At 34.8% G+C, this 17973-nt stretch overlaps 1 protein-coding gene across 4 annotated transcripts in view; it reads right to left on the bottom strand.

Annotated features, from left to right (window-relative positions):
- Positions 1 to 17973, bottom strand: part of PRKCQ (protein kinase C theta) — a 188903-nt gene that overhangs the window by 120322 nt on the left and 50608 nt on the right. For 2 of the 4 annotated variants that reach the window (XM_051961551.1, XM_051961550.1), the window contains exon 2: positions 2156 to 2281. In XM_051961551.1, coding sequence (XP_051817511.1) covers positions 2156 to 2273 — 118 coding nt within the window. In that variant the 5' untranslated portion in view covers positions 2274 to 2281. Of the gene's footprint in view, positions 1 to 2155; positions 2282 to 2497; positions 2748 to 17973 lie in introns of those variants that run through there. The other 2 variants (XM_051961553.1, XM_051961552.1) reach the window with 2 other exon arrangements.

Below are 17973 nucleotides of genomic sequence, written 5' to 3'. Positions count from 1 at the left end.
TGGAGTTAGAATATATGAGTTCAAATTCTGTTTCTGCTATTTATGATATGGGTAAACTTACACAAATCTCCATCTCAGACTGCCTCAGTTCCCCCATCTATAAAATAAGGGAGTCGGACTAGATGACCTGTAAGGCTCCTTCAAGTTCTATATTTGTGATTCTGATGTCAAATCATGAAAGATTTATTGGAGACTGACATCAGTTAGTTCTTGGCAGAGTAACTCCATAAATCATATCTGCTGATGTGAGAAATTAAAAACAGTGTAATAATAAAAGAAGGGGCGTCTGGAAAGGGCTTAGACTTAACATGCATGAGATGTAGCATTGGAAGAGACCTTAAGGATCTTATATTTTGAAACTCACTTTATATATAATTTTTTTTTATTTTATAAACTCCTTATAAATGAGGAATTCATAATTTCTCTGACTTGCACTAGATCACAGAAGCAGAAAAGAGGAGGGGTTGAAATTCAAAACTAGACTGTCTCAGTCTCCAAAGTCAATGTTCTTTCCACTAGGCAGGCTGCCTCCCTTTTCTGGCTCCAAACAACACAAGATTTAGGTTGGAATAAGGATAGAGAAGACCTGAAGAGATGCAGAGTGAAAAAATGTAGTGATGAAGAGAACTCAAATTTCATACAACTAAATAAATAACATTCTGTATGTTATATTCTCCAATTAAAATGGAGGTTTCTTGTGAATAGAATTTGTTTCACTGTTTGGATATCCAGCACTTAGCATAGTTCTTGGTACTCAGTAACTACTAATTGGATATTTGTTGATGGTGCCAACAAAAAGGATCTTGTTGTAATTATATTTCTTTCTCTCCCTCTCCCTCTCTCTCTCCCTCTCCCTCTCCCTCTCTCCTCTCTCCCTCTCCCTCTCTCCCCCTCTTTTTCTCCCCTTCCCCCTCTCCCTCTCCTCTCCCTCTCCCTCTCTTCTTCTCTCCTTCTCACTCTCTCCCTCTCTTCTTCTCTCCCTCTCCCTCTTCCTTTATTTGTCTGTCTGTCTGTCTGTCTCTCTCTCTCTTTCTTTCTCTCTCTCCCTCTCCCTCTCTCCCTCCCTCCCTTTTCTTTCTCCTTCCCCCTCTCCCTCTCCCTCTCCTCCTCTTCTCCTCCCCTTCTCCCTCTCCCCCTCTTTTTCTCCCCTTCCCCCTCTCCTTCTCTCCCTCATCTTCTTCCTCTCCCTCTCATCCTCTCCCTCCCCCTCCCCCCTCTCTTTCTCTTTCTCTCTCTCTCCCTCTCCCTTTCTCTCTCTCTTTCTCTCTTCCCCCTCTCCCTCTCTCTCTCTCTCTTTCCCTCTCTCCCTTTTCTTTCTCCTTCCCCCTCTTCTCCTCCCCTTCTCCCTCTCCCCCTCTTTTTCTCCCCTTCCCCCTCTCCTTCTCCCCCTCATCTTCTCCCTCTCATCCTCTCCCTCTCCCCCTCCCCCCCTCTCTTTCTCTCTCACATACACACATTTATATATTCAAGATTCAGGTCACACACATGTGGTTATTTTTTATTTTGGCAGAAGTTATATATCTGATAGAGGAATACAAATTTAGAATTGGAAGTGACCTCAGAGAGACTGTTTAGTTCATCTTAATTTATTTGAAAGAAGAGGAAACGGAGGCTAGGGAGATTGAGTGACATCCAGATAGTTGAAAGTTCTTCCTTTATAGATTTTTTTTAAAGTCACACAGTCTACTCAGCAAACTGAAAGAAATTTGATGGGTGTAAATAGCCAGATTAGATAATTTAGGTCGGCAATTCCACCTCAACTTTTTTTCTATAAAGGAAGTCCTTCCCTACTTCTCCAACTGTACCTCATTCTCTTTTTGACTCTCTCCATAGAGTGTGTTAGGGAGATTTCAAGGCAGAAACAGAATTTATAGCAAAAGGAGGCAGCGAACCGTAGTGAAAAGAATTCTAGCCCAAGGAGTTGAATGACTTGATTTCTAGTCTTGACTATGCTATTAACCATATGACTTTTGTTATTTCTTTACCTCTCTGTGCCCTGTTTGGGCGCGTTGAACCTGGCTATCACTTCCTGTTTTAAAATGCCATGTTCTGTGAATGCCCGTGCCCTAGTCATGCCCCAAAGTTGGCCTCCAGGGCCCTCCTGTACCAGTCCTCCTGTCTCTCTTCCCCTGAATAAGCTATTCCAGTCACTTACCTGATTCAACAGATTCTTTGACAAGCACAGCGCAGTAAGGGCTGACCACTTCTCCCTGACACGGCTGATAGGGCCCACTGTCAAAGTTGGACAAACCAATTCGAAGAAAAGGTGACATGACAGCTCCTTGACAAAAGACAAAAGACAAAGGCTATTTCAGGTCTCTCAGACTTATTCCTCCTGTCACCCACCCGGGGCCAGTGCCTTATCACTGACAGCCAGAGCCAAATGGGGCTGATAATCCCTTTGAGTGGCCAATTGCTTTTTATTTCCCCTTCTGCAAAACATATTTTGTTGGTCTAACACAAAGCCACAATACCACACACAGCTGGGCACTAGTACTTCTTTGTCTAGCTCTGGATAACAGGTTACTGGGATGCTTCTGGAAGGACAATTTCAACTCAGTGGGAACAATAACCTCATGGGATTATGGCTGCCCATGACAAAAACAGGATTCAACGGTTGAACTGCTTAGGATGTTGATTTTTTTTGCCATGTCATTTCTTTGTTCAGTCAGTGTTGGAGTATATACTCAGGAAACAGACAGAAGAAAATGAGTTTAGGAAGTGCCTGCTGACTTGAATATACATGTACACATGATACCACATCATTTTTGCATGACCTATTTATGTACTTGGTGGAGCAGACTCCAGTGACTAATCATAGTTAACCTTTATATAGTTCTTAGAGATCTGTAAAGTACTTTGCAAATATCTCATTTTACATAACCACTCTGGGAGGTTTTGATGCAATTATTATTATTTTTGTTCTCATTTTACAGATGACGAAACTGAAGCAGAAAGAACTTAGAGTGATTTGTCTAGTATTACACAGCTAGTGTCTGAGAACAGGTATGAACACAAATCTTCTTGACATGAGGTGTCATGCTCTATACCACCTACTCAAATTATATTGAAAAGATTTTCGTCCCAACTCTTTAAAATGAGAGTTCTCCATGGATAGTGTGAAATACTTAAAAGTAACTTGAAACATTTGAAAATGGAGGATATCATAAGAGTCCAATGATCAAAAGTTTCATAAATGTTAAATAACCAAAACCATTCCTTTCCATGAATATAAATCAATTATCTTAATGTTTGGATTCACGTATGACTTAATTAATATATGGCCACCCAGGAATGCAGTCCCAAATCTCTAAAATCCTTAAATGACTTTGTCAAGACACATGATTTAATTTTTTACTACTTTTGATTCCACATTATCAATTGAGTGCATTTCATTTCTATTTCATCTTCTTTCTATTTTCAGTTGTTTTTAGTTGTGTCTGACCCTTTATGACCACATTTGGGATTTTCTTGGCAAATATATTGGAGTGGTTTGCTATTTCCTTATGTAGCTCATTTTAAGGTGAGGAAACTGAGTTAATCAGGGATAAGTGATTTGTCCAGGGTCACCTATTAAGATGTTAAGTTTCTTTACATGAACTGATGCTAAGTGAAATGAGCAGAACCAGGAGATCATTATACACTTCAACAATGATAATGTATGAGGACATATTTTGATGGAAGTGGATTTCTTTGACAAAGAGACCTAACTGAGTTTCAATTGATAAATAACGGACAAAAGCAGCTACACCCAAAGAAAGAACACTGGGAAACGAATGTGAACTATCTGCATTTTTGTTTTTCTTCCCGGGTTATTTATACCTTCTGAATCCAATTCTCCCTATGCAACAAGAGAATTGTTCGGTTCTGCAAACATATATTGTATCTAGGATATACTGCAACATATCCAACATATAAAGGACTGCTTGCCATCTAGGGGAGGGGGTGGAGGGAGGGAGGGGAAAAAATTGGAACAGAAACAAGTGCAAAGGATAATGTTGTAAAAAAAAATTACCCTGACATGGATTCTGTCAATATAAAGTAATTATTAAATAAAAATTTTAAAAAAATGAAAAAAAAAAGATGTTAAGTTTCTGAAGCCAGATTGGAACTCAGGAAGATGAGTCTCCCTGATTCCAGGCATTCTATCTACTGCATCACCTAGTTTCCCTGTTCTTCTATATCTATACCTAATCATTTGTGGTTTAGTGGAAAAGAGTCTCTCTTCTGGAAATTTGGCCTCTAGATAGCTCCAGTGGCTCTCTATTACTCTCAGGATCACCCTTCATGTTAGTGTTTTTCCTTTAATATTATCTCTAGTTTATCTTATTTGTATGTAGTTGTTTCCATGTATTTCCTTCATTAGATCATGAGTTCCTCGAGGACAAATAGCATTTTTGCCGTTCTTTATATCGCTAGTGCTTAGGACAATGCCTGGAACAAAGTAGGAGTTTAATAAATGTTTCTTGACTTGACCGGAAGCATGCCTTTCAGGAGGCCTTTCCTTAATTGTCATGATAGTCAAGGACAATAATAGCACCAATTCAATTCATCCTTCATCTTAATCTAAAGAGAGAAGATTAAGGATAATCATATTTTAGGATAAAAAATAGGGGACAATAATTAGAAATCTGGGCACTCCAAAAAAAAATTTCAGAGGGCTTTTCTCATCTTTTGTTATCTGCAAAGAAGAGAAGGGCTTATGTCATAATGAAAAATGATAGAAGCTCTCATCTACATAGCATTTTAAGGTTGGTAAAGTGTCTTGTATGGGTTATCTCATTAATCTTCACCACAATTTGATAATTTCCATTTGGTAAATAATGAAACTGAAGCTGAGTGAGATTGTCCAACTCATGCCTTCTTTTTAGTGTACCTCTAAAATGTTCAAGACCTGTGATCAGAAAACTTGGGTTCCAAAGACATCCCTAATACATACTATCCTTGTGACTCATACAATTCTGGTAACCTCTGCACATCAGTTTCTTCATGATATGAGATGACCAAGTGGCCTAATGGATAGAGCATGGGGCCTGAAAGAAGACTTTGGTTCAAATTCTGTCTTAAGACACATATTAGTTGTATGATCATTGACCAGTGACTTAATCTTCTGCCTATCTCAGTTTCCTCATCGGTAAAACAGGGATCATGTTATCACTTATCTTCCAGGATTGTTGTGAAGATCAAATAACATAATACTTGTGAAGTGTTTTTGCAAATCAAAAAGTGTCTCAAATTATTTGAGTTGATTTCAGTTATGTCCACTTCTTTGTGATTCCCATTTGGAGTTTTCTTAGCAGATACTGGAATGATTTGCCATTTCCTTCTCCAGCTTATTTTTACAGATGAAGAAACTGAGGCAAACATGGCTAAGATGATTTATCCAGGATCATACAGTTATTAAATGTCTAAAGCCAGTTTGGAATTCAGGAAGATGAATCTGAGTTCAGACTTGACACTTATCTACTGCACTATCAAGTGGTCCCTATGAGGGTCAAAGAAATGCTAATCATTATTACTTGCATTATATATTCTACCTCTTGGATTTATTGTGAGATAAGTATTTTATAAGTCTTCAAAATGCTATAAAATGGGAGTTGTTATCAATAGTTCTCTAATTCAAGAACTAGTTGAACAGTATCTCTACCTGTGGGTCAATAAAGAGATAGATCCTGGCAAGGGATGCTACTTCCCTGAGTAATACCTTCAAATAAGTAGCATATATTCTTTGTGAGCCACCTGAAGGCAACTAGGAAATTAAATGAGTCATCCAAGGTCATATAGTCACTTGAGTCCAGGTCTGCCCGATTCCAAGGCTTCCTGGCCATCAATTTACTCTGCAAATTCAGAGGGTTTTACTCAAGTGGGAATTATAAGTCAGTGCAAGCTTTGGTGGGACTATACTTTCTGATAATACAAAGTTGAATTTTATAGTCCTGTGACTTTTGGGCTTGGTATTCATTCAGCTCATGAGCCCTCATGGGCTTCAGGGACTGCTAAGCAATGTGCCATTCTTGTAGTTAAAATAAATACAAATAAAACTTTTAAATTTATTCCTTAAGGGATAAGGTCTTTTGATAAGGTAGGTCATGACTTCATAGTTCAAGACAAAGCATTGAGTAACAACCCTCATCTTTTGCCATATTTGTGACTTTTTAGGAGATATATCTCTCTAAAACACCCTTGAAATAGACTAAAACACTGTATCGACTATTTATTTGTAGATCCTAGTATTACAGTGACCTTTAGCCAAATTGGGTTTTGCCATTTCACAAGGTGTTCCTAATTGGGCAATCTTAGCTCATGATTGACATGGGGAAATCCTGGCCTTAGAATAGTAAGGAACATCTAGAGTTACCAAGGGCTTAAGTTACTATGCATAGGAGCATGTTTCTAATATCTCCTCTTCCCTGCAACTTGAATTGGCTGACTTACTTGACCCTTGTTTTTTTCCTCTGAAGTTTAACAATCATCATTCATCCATCAGTTCACCAAACGTATTGATACCATTATTTGATCATTGTGTAAACATTTTATTAATCTCATTTCTACATTTGTCCCATATTTTAGTAGTGGTCTCTTTGTATTCTTTAAATGTGGTGTAGGATCTGATGTGCATTTTGAGATCTGAGAAGGGAGAAACCCTGTCTTTTCATTTTATTTTGTAAACTAGTTAATAAATGTTTTTTGATGATGAATATGATTATTTGACAACTGTGATTACATCACCTGGGACACTTCCTTGATTGACAATGATCAAAACGGTTCTAAGACTTGGAAGATGATGACTATTTATAGAATTCTTGATGGTTTACAAAATCCTTTTCTTAAAGCAGATTTGTGAGGTAGCTAGTACAAATGGTGCTTTGATATAATATTGACTTTTCTATCATTCAGATTTTGCATCTTCAAATGGCTTTATTTCTATTTTAAGAAAAAGATGTTGACAAAAATTCAAGTTTTTAAAACTCCCTTTTTAGTTGAAAGGAACATCAAACATTGATTCTTATACACTCAGTACCACAAAGTATTAAACATACATAAGTGAAAATTATTTCTCTAGAAATCAGTATCTAAAGTGAGTGCTTATAACTTTTTTGTGTCATCGTCTCCTCCGAATGAATGCATAAATAAATCATTTAGTAAGAGCTTACTATGTGCAAAAAGTCCTGCGCTAGACATTGAGGATACAAACAATGGAACTCATGGAATTTTCATGGAACTCTTTCTAATGGGTGAAACAAGATAAATAGAAAGCAATAGCTTTCAGATGGAAACATCTCATGATCTTTAGGGTGAAGCAATTACCAACTGTAATGTCTTTTCTTTAAAGTCATTTTCACTGATAAAATCATACCAGTTTCTGATGCTGAACTCTTTGACAGTGCCAAGGACTTTGATAACTTTCTTTTTTAAGATCTTCAATAGATATAGCTGTAATACCTGTAGTAATAGTAGCAAGGCTGCATCTCTATATAGATTATGGCTTCTATTGAAGCATTGCTTTTCCAAGGCTATTGGATTCAGGGTCCTAGATGTTACCCATCAGAGTCTGAGGGGAAATGGTCATCAAGGTGGCAGTGGCAGTTTCATTTGCCTAGCTGTGTGGTAGGGCTTATGTTTGCTTTCAAAATAATATTTTTAAATGCAGAAAAATATGTAGGATTACAAAAGAAACCAATTATGTTGAAATAATTATCAAAATATTAGATACAGACCTCTTAACCCCTGATCTAAAGATACACTTATCAGAGATTTTTTTCATTACAAACACCACTCAGTTTCATCTGTATAATGAAGATAACAGTAGCATCTACCTCAAAGAATTGTTATGAGGATCAAATAGCAATAATGCATGCAAGATGCTTTGCCTGTATATCAGAAAAAGTCTTTCTCTTAGATGTTTTAATTAGCTGGTATACTGGAAAAAAATCTTTAGCTAGTGGCCAACCATCTGGTAGGGGCTTATAAAGGATGATCAGATGACTGACACAGATGATCACTGGGGGCATGTTGAAAGCTTTCCAGCTATGGAGGATCTGCCAGAGCTTATGTTCTGCTGCCAAAAACTTCAGAACCCAGGATCACTTCCAGGCCACGATGAGACATCAGGGAATGATTTTGCTGGAGGTGACTAACCAAGGGTGCACTGGTAAATGTTTAACAACTGGCTTACTCCCTCCTCTCCCTATGTATGCATGATACAGTTTTCATTTTAATTAGCATTATTAATATTTTCTCCATTATTTTTCTAAGTCTAGACAATCAACAAACAATATAGCAAACCATGATCTGCAGTGTTTGTTGATTTCTGAGGTGTAAATGCCAATGCTGAAAATTTAACATTCAGCTGTCCCCAAATAGTAGAAATTGGCTCTAGCACACTCCTGTGATTAACCATTTCACAAATATAGAGTTTCTTATGTAGATATTCAGAACTTTAAAGCTGATCACCAGTTCTTGAAACCAGCATTATGACAGAAATGAAATAGTAATGGGAAGTACTAAGTTCTGTGATTCTTTGATCTTTCTCTTTAGTCAGCTTTGTATATAGTAGGGCTGAAGGGAAGGAAAAGGAAGATAATTTCCCTAAGTAACAAAATACTCGTGGCAGAGCATCATGTATTAATAAAAAATAAAAGGTCCTTTCCCCCATGTGATTCTATTTTTGGAAGATCTCTGTCCTCCCTGTGTCCTCAGTTAATTCTTTCTATGGGGGTGTGTATGGGAGGTGAGTGGGAGGGGTACAGTTAATGTTGTGAGATCATCTTTACTTCCCCTTCATTGCAATTTGCAGTATGTTTCCCAAATTCAAGTCTTGTTAAGAGCCCTGTTTAGTTCATTTTCAAAGCTAGTCCTCATTTTTTCTCTTCTGAAAGTTCAAAATTCTTTACAGAAGAATTTATTTGCACAAATAGAAACAAAGACTACAAAACCAGAGCTTTTCATTGCATAGTCACAGAATCACAAAATCACTGAGAGAGAAAGAACCTCAAGAGGTCACCTAAAACAATTTCATAGCTGAACAGGAATCTTTTCTAACAAGTGGTCATTCAATTCAATATCAAGATAAGGTCAAAGTAGACATAAAGCAAATTAGGAGAGTAAGGGATAGTTTACCTGTCAGATCTTTGGAGGAATTTATGACCAAATAAGAAATAGAGAATGCTATGAAATGCAAAATGGATAATTTTCATTACATTAAATAAAACGTTTTTGCACAAAAAACAATTTAGAAAGGAAGTAAAAAGCTGGGAAACAATTTTTAAAGCCAGTGTTTCCAATGAAAGCCTAATTTCTAAAATATATAGAGAAATGAGTTAAATTTATAAGAATACAAATCATTTCCCAATTGATAAATGTTCAGAACAATTTTCATATGAAGAAATTAAAGCCATCTATAGTCGTAAGAAAAAATATTCTAAATCATTATTAGAGAAATGCAAATTAAAACAACTCTGAGGTATGGACTTATACCTCTCAGATTGGCTAAGGTGATAAATGTTGGAGGGGATGTTGGAAAACTGGGAAACTAATGCATTGTTGGAGTCCTGAACTAATCCAGTCATTCTGGAGAACAATATGGAACTAGCTCAAATGGCTACAAAACTGTGCACATACCCTTTGATGGAGTACTATCACTACTGGATTATATCCCAAAGAGATCATAAAAGAAAGGAAAGGACTCACATGTGCAAAAATGTTTGTAGTAGCTTTTTTGTGGTGGCAAGGAACTGGAAATTGAGGGGATGCCCATCATTTCAGGGATGGCTGAATAAGATGTGGTGTATTAATGTAATAGAATATTATTATTGTATAAGAAATGATGAGCAGACTGACTTCAGAAAATCCTGGAACGACTTACATGAACTGATGCTGAGTGAAATAAGCAGAACCAGGAGTACACAGCATGAGCAAGATTATGTGATAATTAACCATGACAGACTTAGCTCTTCTCATCATAGAGTGATTCAAGACAATTCCAATAGATTTTGGATGGAAAAATGTCATCTGCATATAGAGAAAGAACTATGAAGACTGAATGTAGATCAAAGCATACTTTTCTACTTTTGTGGCTGTTTTTCTCATTTTCCTTTTGTTGTAGATTTTTCTTTTACAACATGACTAATATGAAAATATGTTTAAAGTGGTTGTATGTATGTATAACTTATATTAGATTGCTTGTTCTTTTGCAGAGGGAAGAGATAAGGGAGGGAGGGAGAAAAAAAAATTTGTAGCTTAAAATCTTCCAAAAGTGAATGTTGAAAATTATCTTTATATGTAATTGGAAAAATAAAAAATGATTAAGCAAAAAGTAAACCAAACAAGTAGTCATTTAGTCTTTACTTGGAGAATTTCAGGGAATAAAGAATGCATCAATGTCTCCTGAATCAGTCCATTACACTTTTGGGTAGTTTTAATTGTTTGGAAGCATTTACTTGTATTAAGCTGAAATCTGTTGCTCAAGATTTAACTTGACATTTATTAGTATCTACTATGTATATGCTTTTCCCTTTTCTGGTGCTGAAACTTTAAAGTTACAGGATAAAGAAACTATCTGAGCTAGTATTTTATCTTAGTTTTCTTGGCTATCTATACACTCAAGGGTCAGTTGTTTATAGCTTGAATTTCTTTTTGTTAGTTGAAGTTTTACCTGTCCAATATTTGACATTTTGTTGGCCTGATTTCTAACATGACAATTACAATCTCTTTTCTTTTGATCTGCAGACTTAGGCACTAGTCAAATCCTAAAGTTAACAGAAGCTACCCAGATTCAAATTTTGATGCCCTCAGGGGAAAGTCAGGACCAAGATGCTACATGATCCATTTGAGGGAGAAAGATAATTGGATTTGTTTTATTTAAGTTTGAAATGTCTACAGGGCAATCAGATAAGAAATATATAGTAGGCAATTGGTGAATCAGAAGTGAACTAGTGGTGGAGTAAATGACTGCGAGGCACAATAAGGATAAATAACTATTTTAGGAAGCCAAAGGCTGAAAATGATATGGAAAGACGGGTTTTTATAATCGGAGGAATGCTGGAGTTCTGTACCACAGAATATAGTGAGATTTGAGATGGTTGAGATAGAATAGAAGTGTACAGGAAATGATCTGAATGGTCAGAGATTTGAGGGGATATTAAAGTACATAATCCAATTTGTCCAGAATACAAAATATGTGAATGGGTATAATAGAATAGTCTGGAAGGGGAGACCGAAACCACAGTATGATGAATGTTAAATAAGTTGAAGTATTAATATTCAGATCTCAAATCTGATATTTACTGTCTGTAGGATCACAAACAAATCACTTAAGCAACCTGGATATTAATATCCTTAGCTGTAAAATGAGTGGATTATATAGAATGACCTTGGAGGTATCATTAAGTCAATCAATCAGATCATGAAATGACATAGTCAGACCTATGTTTTAGGGATAATATTTTATCTCTTGTAGGGAGGATGAGTTAGAAAAGAGACAGGAAGCAAAGTAAGTAATGAAGAGGCTATTAAAATAGCCCAGATAAGCATTGAAATCCTAAATCAATCTCTCCTATGAGATAAAGAGAAAGGGATATATATATATATATATAAATAAAAGAGATATTGCAGAAAGAGACCTTTTGGAACTTGTCAAATGACTGGATATGAGGGGTAAAGTTGAGCATGAGTTGGTGAGTAGAAACAGATTTATGAAGGACCCATTATAATAAAACATTTTTTCATATGGCTATAGATAGCTCCTATGTCTCCTGAAAACTGCCTATTCATATCTTTTGACTATTTATCACTTGGGAAATAGCTCTTATTTATTATTATTATTATTTACAAATTTGACTCAATTTTGAAGTGAAGCCATTATTGGAAAAACTTACTGTAAAACTTTTTGATATGACTTCCTTGTCAATGGTACCTTTCAGCAAAAAAGCTACTTTTCCTGATTAACTCTTTAATTGGGTCTCATCTTGCTTTGTCTGACATCATGATTGCTAACCTTACCTTTATTACTTCAGCTAAAACATAATAGACTTCAATAATTCTTACATTTTCTCTACTTAATCTGTTTTTCTAAGTCAGTTTTTCAAGAGGTCATATTTTCTTTTTTTAAAAATTCTTTTGACTTCATCTGATTGTTTTTGAAGTCGCTTTCTAGAAAGAAATACTTTTTACTTGACCAATTCCAATTTTTAAATAATTATTTTTTTCAATGAGCCTTCATACTTCTTTTCTTGGCCAATTCTGCTTTTTTTTTTTTTTTTTAAAGAGTTCCATTCTTTAGAGCATTCTTGCACACTGTACTACTTTTTTCCCATGTGATCTAATCTACTTTTGAAGTTGTTCTTTTCTTCTATGAATTTTTATGCCTTTTAAAAATTATTGGGCCAATTATGTTTTTGAAGATATTTTCTTCAAAAATGTTCATGCCTCTTATCAAGCTATTAATCTCTCCACAATTTTCTTGCATCATTTATTTCTTTTTCCAGTTTTTCTGCTACCACTCTTATCTCTTTAACTCTTCAAAGAATTCTTATTGGATTTGAATCTAATTAGCATTTTTCTTTGAGGTTTTGCTTATAGATGTTTTTACATTGCTGCTTTTTTCTAACTTTATGCTTCCTTGCCATTAGTAGCTTTTTATGTCAAATTGATTGTGTCTGCATGTCTGTCTCTCTCTCTCTCTCTCTGCCCCACCTATTTTTTCATTTTAGCCTCTGTTTACCTGAAAGTAGAGAGGCACTTCAGGCTTTTTGATGCTGTTGTTTTGGAAGCTAATTCTGGGGTTCTGCAAGTTTTGGTGCTTCCAAAGTGGTATTATCCTGGGAGAAGTGTCATCACTGTTCTCCTGAGATGCTTTCTGGTCTTTACCCAGGAAGGACCCCTGCTCCCCTGCAGCGGTGGTAGCTCTCTTGTCCCTGGAACCATGAAGGTCTCTTGCTCTCCCACAGCCACAAGTAAAACTATGACCAGCATGCCTGCTCCCTTGTGACCAATCACAAGCACTCCTCTACATTCTGGAATTGTGATCCAGAACTACGACCCATAACTGCTGATAGTCAATAGAGTTGCCAATCAACAGCAGCTGCATTCAATACCAGCAACAGGTTCTCTATAATTTCTTTCTGACCAGTTGTCTGTCCCCCTTACCATCTCTGGCTGAGAATCCCAAAAGCTGTTGCTGTTGTCTCCAAGTTTACCAATTGGTATTCTTGCTGTGTTTCAGATCTGTGCCCGTTCTAGAGCTATAAAATCTTTTGTGTACCTTAAAAGTTGTCTTAGGCTAGAAAAATGCCTCCCTCTGACCATTAATTGGTCCTCCAATTATTTCCTCCAAAATTTGTTTTGAGGAAAAACTTTAAAGATTGTTTGGAGGGAAATGGAATGTAGGGAGAGTTCAGTCTGTATTTTGGGATTTTTGGCTTCACCCCTCCATTTGGCATTTAAAACCTGGCTCCAACAAGCTTATTATATGTCATTTCCCTATAAAGTGTGTTCACCTAAATTGGTTTTCCCACTGTTTAACAGTGGGAAAACTTCCCTTTTGTTTCCTTACTTCTGCTTCTTAGAATCCTTTGAAGTTCAGCACAAAGCCATCTCTAACTCAAAAGTCTCTCCTGCAACTCTTAGCTGTTTGTGTCTCCCATCACAGTCACCTTGTATTTATTTTATGTTTGTATGGTGCACATGATTTTTCCCTCTACTACAGTGTTGAGAGCAAAGACTATTCTGATTTTCACTCTTTATCTCTATTACCTAGAATGCTGCCTGGCACATAAGAGATGCTTAATAAGTGTTTGCTGATTGGTTGGTTGATAGGACATCTTCTGTCTCTCAGGAGTTATGTTCTGGTGTTGATGATTGCTAATTCTCATTATTTTACTATATAATGACAATTAATCTTACATAACTATATTCTACTAAAATTCTTTGACCTTTGAAGTTAATCTTTTGAAGCTGAGTTGGACTTTACATTTATTCCCATTAACGTTCATCTTATTAGATTCTAATTGGTTCAGTTCCTAGTGGTACAATAGAATGTCGGACCTGGAATTGGGAAGACTCAATTCTGTCTTACTAGTTGTATAATTCTGGAAAAATTACTTAATCTCTCTGCGCCTCAATGTCTTCATCTATAAAATGGGGATAACAAGAGCATCTACCTCACAATCTTATGATTTTTTTTAAACCTTCAAGTGCCATAAGTGCTTTCTCTTATTAAATAATTAGCAAGGATTAATATAGTGTTACTATTACTAATAATTTATATTTATATAAAATTTTATAATTCACAGAGAAAGACATAACTGGTCTTTCAATGCCTTTCCCATTAGCTAACTTGATATTTCAGATAACATTCCTTTATAAAATCTTCAAAATACAGTTCAAATCTAAAATGTTTTAAAGAAATCTGGGACTTACCTCTTCCTTTATCATATCTGGAATTTCAATAACAATTTGGTTATTTATTGCACAATTAAACTATTATGATATTATGATGTTGATAGAAGCAATATGTTAAATTTTTTAAAAAAAGCATTGGATTTGGAAGTCAGGAGAGATCTGAATTATAATCCTTAATTATATAATAAGGATAGTAAGAGTAAGTACTCTTCTAGCTATGAGACTAAGGTTAAGTTCTAAGAGAAGATATAACTTACTCAATCTCAAGACTGTTGTGAAGTTCAAGTATGATAATGTATGTGAAATATTTTGTAAATCTTAAATAACAACTAGGATTTATATAGTACTTTAAGATTTGCAAAGCACCTTACAAATACTTTCTCATTCTATCCTCACAGCAACCTTAGGAGGAGATTTTATTATTATTCCCATTTTACTATGGAAAATATGGCAGGCAAAGATTAAATACCCTGTCCATGGTTGTATAGTCTGTAAGTATTAGAGCTTGGATTTGAATTAAGCTTTTCCAGACTCCAGAGCCACTGTACTACCTAGTTCTCTAAACAAATGCCAGATTTTCATCTGTGATAAAAATAAAATCAGAAACTGAGAGGATAGGGAAGAGGATAATAAAGAGTTAATCTGAAGTTGCCTACTCCCTTCAGGACAGAGAGTAGTAGATTAATCTGGCAGCTTGAGTTCTGGGGAAAGGTGAATACCAACCATATTTAGGGATGTATCTTATTTCAGTTCTGCCAGAGAAAGTCAGACTGTGGTAGTAGGTGCCAAGAGTAAAGAGTAAAGAAGAGTAACCTTCCTCTGAATCCATGAAGAAAGGCATGATTTTGAATTTAGGGGGGAAAACAATGATTGTCTTGAGGTTTATAATGGTACAGTACCTCTTGTTCTTCATGGATAGGGTTGCAATTAGTCTTCATCTTCAGGAAAAACTAACCTTAACTTTGTGATCTAAGGGAAATCATGTAATTTCTCTTGATCTCAGTTTCCACATCTGGGAAGATGAAAGTTTCCAGCCCTGAAATTCTAAGACTATGACTGGATGGAGGTTTGTACAGAGTTTTCATATACCCTATTCCTCATGCACAATAAAAAACATTTTTCCCTATTAAAAAATCAATATTATAAATGGTGGTTAGATCTCCAGACCAACCTTTCTTTAACTCATACTACCCAAGGCATAATTGTTATAGTATTATTTTTTCTCCTGCCTTTTCCTAGATATTTGTTTTCTTTTGTTATAATATTGCCCAGATTTCCTTTTGTAATCTCATCATTTCCTCTTTCAGAGAGCCATCCCTTTAGAAAAAAAATTTTTTTTAAACAAAACCAATCAATACATCAAAAAAAAAAAAAAAAGAATCTGACTTTATATACCATGTTTCACATGCATGGAGCCCTCAACACTGAATAGAAATATGAGAAAGTATCTTCTATTATATCTTCTTTGAGGCCAAATTTGTTTTTTATATATTCATAACTTCAGGATAGCTGTTATTTACATGACTCATTATTATTGATTTGAAGAATTATTTCATGTGGTTGTTTTGGGTTTGCAATTCTTGTTTTGAGAATTCTGTGTTCATTGTCATTGACCATTTATCTATTTTGGAATGGCTTTTGATCTTATATATTTATGTTAATTATTATGGACTTATTTTAAAAAAAAATATATTCCTATTTGCTACTTTACTGCTACTTTACTGAAGCTGTTAATGGTTTTTGTTACTCTGGGTCTTTATGTAAATTAACAGATCATTTGTAAATTGTTATCTTGGATACACAAACCCATATATATATATATATGTATATATATATATATTTATATGTGATACAAAGATTGCCCCCGCCTCCCAATAGTCAACCACTTTCCTTCTTATCTTAGATGTATTAATTTTTTTTGGACAAAAGTTTTTTTTTAATTTGATGCAATCAAAATTATCATTTTGCTCTTTGCAATTGTCTCTATTCTTCATTTGATTAAGAATCTAAATCCTATTCATAACTATCAAATGTAAATAATCTGCTTCTCTTCTAATTTTACAGTGTAACTTTTAATGATCAGGCTGTATATCCATTTTAGATTTATTGTGGAATATAATATTGTGATATTATTTCTTATTTTTTGTTGCCCAGGTTCAGTATTTCTGTAAATTATACCATTGGAAATGGAATCATTATAGCTATGTTTGTAGAATAATTGGACAAAATTATCATGTTTACTGATGGGAAGTAGTGATAAACATTAAAAATGTTTTATGGTTGCTTTTATACATAACTTGGTAGATTAAGTCCCAGATATTTAATCCATTTTGTTATCTTAAATTGCATTTTTTTTTACTAATTTTTTCTCTTGTTTTTATTGTTTGATTTTTTAAATATAGATTTATCTTGTATCTGTTTCATCAAAGCTTTTTTAATTATCAAGACTTGCTTTCAGGGGCAGCTAGGTGATGCAGTGGATAAAGCACCAATCCTGAAGTCAGTAGGACCTGAGTTCAAATCCAGCCTCAGACAGTTAACACTGCCTAGCTGTGTGACCCTGGGCAAGTCACTTAATCCCAACTGCCTCAACAACAAAAAATAAAATAAAATAAAAAAGACTTGTTTTCATTGTTACTCTGGGTTCTTTAAGTAAACAATCATATCATTTACAACTAAAATAAAATTTGCATTCATAACAAGCATTAGCTATACCTTATTAATACCTTGTCAAATAATAGTGGAGAAAGTGAACAACTTTTTTTTTTAAATTCCAATCTGACTGAGAAATTTTTAGGTATTTCTTCATTACAATTACTTGCATCTTACTGTTTTTTTAGGTTTATTTTGAAACCATTTAAAATATTTATTATATATTATGTAATATATAAACAATATGATATTTATATATCATTTATTTATATTCTATTCTATTATTTATATTATATTTTAATATTTTATCAGAAGGGTTTTTGGTTCTATTAATATATTGAGATTTTATTATTTTTAATTGATATGATTTATGTTATTATATAGTATGCTAATTTTCTCTATTGAACTATTCTTGCCTTTCCTGCATAAATTAAACCTAAGAACAAAGATTAATTAACATATATATATATATATATGTTTGCTCTTATTTGGTACGGTGTTAATTGTTCTGAGTTGATGAAAAGGAGCTCCTTGGTTTTGACCAAAATTTCTGGCATAGCATTCTAGTTAAATGATGCGGTAAATAGGCTTTTGCATATTGACCTCAAAAACTAATCAACAATACTGTTTCCAGGGGGAAATCCCTTTCAAATGCCATACAACCTACTTATTTTTGTAACATCTCTCCTTCTTTTAAAAAAAAGCCAAATATCTAAAATAGAAAAAAGATAATCATAGTTGCCACTTATCTAATAACACCAGTGTTAAAACTTCCTAACCAAATATGACAATTTAAGTAACAGAATCTTGTAAAACGATCATTTGTATTCTGTGTTACCTTGTTGCTATTACTGTGGGATGGGAAGTATCTATAAATAGAAGAGAGAAGAGTTATGTGATCATCTTGTTACTATTGTGTTA

Source organism: Antechinus flavipes, chromosome 5 (assembly GCF_016432865.1).
Source record: "Antechinus flavipes isolate AdamAnt ecotype Samford, QLD, Australia chromosome 5, AdamAnt_v2, whole genome shotgun sequence".
NCBI classification, from domain to species: Eukaryota; Metazoa; Chordata; class Mammalia; order Dasyuromorphia; family Dasyuridae; genus Antechinus; species Antechinus flavipes.
Note: the sequence above shows the minus strand (reverse complement) of the source record. Positions and strands in the feature narration are given on the sequence as shown.